At 50.7% G+C, this 4,001-nt stretch overlaps 1 protein-coding gene across 1 annotated transcript; it reads right to left on the reverse strand.

Moving 5' to 3' along the window:
* Positions 1–447: 447 nt before the first annotated feature.
* LOC123050164 (uncharacterized protein Os04g0629400) lies at positions 448–1,429 on the reverse strand. The gene has a single exon (XM_044472998.1). It carries the CDS (start codon positions 1,250–1,252, stop codon positions 656–658), a length of 597 nt encoding a protein of 198 aa, XP_044328933.1. The 5' UTR covers positions 1,253–1,429; the 3' UTR covers positions 448–655.
* Between the last annotated feature and the right edge of the window lie 2,572 nt (positions 1,430–4,001).

The following is a 4,001-nucleotide window of genomic DNA, read 5'->3' on the forward strand; positions in this document are numbered from 1 at the left end:
GCAACGCGTCTTTTTTTTGCCTACTGCGCAAAGCCGCTCATCGGAGGCAGTGGATGGGTGCAAGACGCTGGGTGGGTGCTGGGCGTGGCCTCGGCGTCGAAGAAGGGGACGCCGTAGACCTGTTGTGTGGCTCTCGACGCCACCGGTCCGAAAATGGGGCAGGCGCATGATAGGTGTTTGATAAAATGCCAACGAAAACCAAGTGGTACGGAGGAATTAAAGTTATCCGGTTTAAGAAGTGATAGACTAAGATTTGCTGATTTTAGGGTTTTTTTTTATAAAATGCTGATTTTAGAGTTGAATGACCATTTATGTACTTGGGAGAAAATTGAGGAACGAAAAATATACATTTTCCTTTAATTAATTCACCCGACGACCGGCACCGACAGATGAAAGCTCACAGCATACGGACCCCGCAGCAAAATTAAAGCCTCCACCGCAAGCGCAAACAAATACTCCTCCGTTTGCTAGTTTATTTCTCAGATTTCAGAAAGAGGGAGGTAACAAAATTACAGTACTAGTGTTGAGGTTAGTTATCTAGTAAAAATAAAATAAAAAATACAACTGAATTGTACACCAAACCGAGTAGTAAAAAGAAATTAAAAAAGACGACAATTTCTCAGCCTCGAGAGAGAATAATCAACCAAAAATCTTCTCATGGATGCGAGGACGGGCCGGGACCGATGGGGAGCGGCGTGGGCGGCCCGAAGTGCGGCGTGGGCGGCACGGCGGTGGAGGAGGCAGCCCCTGGGTATGGGCTGGGCGGCCCCAAGTTCGGCACGCTAGTCACCGCGGGCGGCACGGCGGTGGAGGAGGCGACCCCTGGGAATGGGCTGGGCGGCCCCAAGTTCGGCACGCTCGGCACCGCGGGCGGCACGGCCGTGGAGGAAGCGACCCCGGGGTAGGGCCTGGGCGGCGCGAAGTTCGGCACGCTCGCCGTCGCCGACGGCACGGCGGCGGAGGAGGCGACCCCGGGGAACACGGCGACAGCCGGCTCCGTGAGCGGGTTGGACGGCGGCGCGGTGGTGGTGGTGCCCGCGACCGGGAGCGGGTCGCCGCCGCCGTAGAGGCCCGGCTGCTGGGGCGGCTGCTGCTGCTGCTGGCAGCGCGGCCACCGGCAGGCTGGCTCAGCCTTCTGGCCTCCCCAGAGCGTCCGGTGGGCCAGGCCGAAGCCGAGGACGAGGCCGGCGAGCAGCAGCGCCGTGACGAGGCCGAGGAAGATCTTGGTGGCCTTGCCCACGTAGCAACACATCGGACTGGAAAACGGCAGAGCTCTGCTCTTCTTCCTCTCGGCGTGTCAGTGTGTGACTGCTACTCTCCAGCTACCACTCTCTCGCAGGAACATGCAGCAATGGCGCACGCATGGGGAGAGAGAGAGAGAGAGAGAAAAGAGAAGGGGTCCAGTGCAGAGGAGAGGAGGGGGCACTTGGCTCGGCCTCCTCGCTCTGTTTTCAGTGCTGGTGCTGCCTGTCGGCTCCAGCACCCGTGCATGGCTTCACGTGCACACTAGCGAGATACGAGTAAATAGCATAAAACTACTAGTTTATATGCTATGGTTCCAAAAAACTACCACTTTTTAATTTTTCTCAGATAACTATCAAGTCAGGGTTGGCTGTTTCAAAAAACCCCAAATTCTCTTTGTTAAAAAATTAAAGTCAGGGGTTGGCTGTTTTAAAAAACCCCAAATTCTCTTTGTTAAAAAATTAAACATGTTTATGACAGGTCGGGCCCGCCACTAAACACACCGTTTGGTTGACCATTTGTTTCACCGTTAACTGACTTGTGGGGGCCACATGTCAGCGCCTCATCAACAGAATTTTTACAGATTAGCCCCTACAAATATTTTTAAAAAGCAATCGGGTCCCTGGAATCATTTTAAAAAAGCAATCGGGTCCTTGCAGTGTCGCCGCCGCGCCTCCAAAGGGCTCTGCCCGTGGTCGCCGTTGCACCATGGGGCTTCGCCCGTGGTCGCCGCGCCCGCAGCCTGGGGCTCCGGCTCAGGTCGCCGCGCCGCCGCGCGCCATCGGGATCCGCCTGGAGCGCCGCCAACCATGGGGCTCCGGCTCGGGTCGCCGTGCCACCGCGCGCCATGGGAGCCGCCTGGGGCGCCGCCGGCCATGGGGCTCCGCTCAGGTCTCCACGCCGCCCCCACGCCGTGCCTCGCCCGCAGCCGCCGCCATCCCCTGGCCCGAGCTCCTCAAGCTCGACGCAGATGGCCTGCGCCGCTGCTGGAGTGTCGCGGACGAGGCCGGCCTTGTTGCAACTGTCACCACCAGGAGCTCCCGCTTGGGGGGAGGTTCGCCGGCTTGGGAGGGGGAGGGGGTCGCCGGCTTGGGAGGGGGAGGGGGTCGCCGGCTCGGGAGAAGAGAGGTCTGGTACAGGAGGTACAGAAAAAAGAAAGAGAAGAGGAAGAAGAAACTTACATGTGGGCCCCACATGTAAGTTTACGGTCAAACTAAGGTCAAACTAACGGTTTGTTTAGCTGTGGGCCCAACCTGTCATAATCGTGATCAACTTATAAAGACTCGATGATTTGGGTTTTTTTGAAACAGCCGACCGCCCATTTGGTAGTTATCTGAGAAAAATTAAAAAGTGGTAGTTTTTTGAAATCATAGCCTGTAAACTAGTAGTTTTATGCTATTTACTCGAGAGATACAGAGGTGGGGTACGAAGTACGATACTATGATTGCGTGCTAATGGCGGTAAATACAAGTTAAATTACAATCGGAATTGCTAAATCTCAATCGATTGAGATTTAACTAAGTCTCAATTGATGCTATATCTGCGGGATCTTACGTGGAGGTCCGTGTAATTTTTTTTTCTCACATATGTCACTTGAACTTGGTTAAGTCTTAGTCAACCGAAACCTAGCTACACTACTAATCTCTACATATAAGCACAACTAAGTGCAATCAGTCTGTTCTGAACACCTGCAGCAGGCATGGCCTCGTGCTAGAGTTCAAGTAAATTCTACTACTCCTAAAGTTCAGGGAATATTTGATACTCCAGTAATCAGTTAGTAACTGACATGAGTTTGTTAGTTACCTGTTACCGAGAGCCTGACCGGACTTCCTCCGCCGACAGACACTGCACACCATGAGAAAGTTGAGGGAATATTTGATAGTGGAAGTTACACTGTCACTGTGCACCACAGCTGATAAAGTTTCCCCAATAATGCTGCACCTTTAATTTCCTCATCATTTGTCTTTCTCCTAAGCTTTTAGTACAATATTTCTTTTGCATGCCAGAATATCCGGAGCACAGAGTGAAGCCTCAAGCCAACCTGTGTTGTGAGCATCAGTAGCTAGTCACGCGCTGCACTGGGCCAACGAAACAGCTTGCAGTTTTGTTCGTTTCAAGGCAGTTCGGTAGGGTTATTTAATCAGATGCTCTTGTACCAAACACTAATTATTTTGATTGACGTGATACTAATCTACTGACATGATCCGGGAAAGTCGAGTGCACTGACTAAATTTAACCGGGGATTCGCACCTTTGTGGCGCTGCAGAGATCGCATCGTCTTTTCTATGTTCATTGTCAGAGTGCGCATGGGAACTCTCACATGTAAAGTTAGTACACAAGCACCGTGTAGTACACGGAGGGAGGAAGTAAGAAAGTTGCTTAGAAGAGATGCTTAAAAGAATAAATCAACTTTTCTGTAAGCACAGGTGATTATTTATTGAAGGTAAATAGACATCTTTTCTAGATAAGCATTGATGCTTAAGAAAAATTCGGTTTATTTTGCTGAAATCACGCTTGCCGTGGGATAACTTAGTTTATTTTACAAATACCTCCCTAAACAGAGAGAAGTCTACATTACAATCTTAAACTAACCACTCAGTTTAATAGCAACACTCAACTCCAAAACCAGTTTTTTCACACCCTTAACTAAGGGAGACTTGTGTGAAATCTCACATTAGGTGAGATCAATGAGATCGATTTTTATGAAAAAAAAGATACATGTCCAAATATTTCTTAAACTTTTTATAGACACACATCAA

The sequence above is a fragment of the Triticum aestivum genome, chromosome 2D, assembly GCF_018294505.1.
Source record: "Triticum aestivum cultivar Chinese Spring chromosome 2D, IWGSC CS RefSeq v2.1, whole genome shotgun sequence".
NCBI classification, from domain to species: domain Eukaryota; kingdom Viridiplantae; phylum Streptophyta; class Magnoliopsida; order Poales; family Poaceae; genus Triticum; species Triticum aestivum.

Coding starts and splice junctions, on each gene's coding strand:
- LOC123050164 (XM_044472998.1), bottom strand. CDS start 1,252: ATGTGTTGCTACGTGGGCAAGGCCACCAAGATCTTCCTCGGCCTCGTC.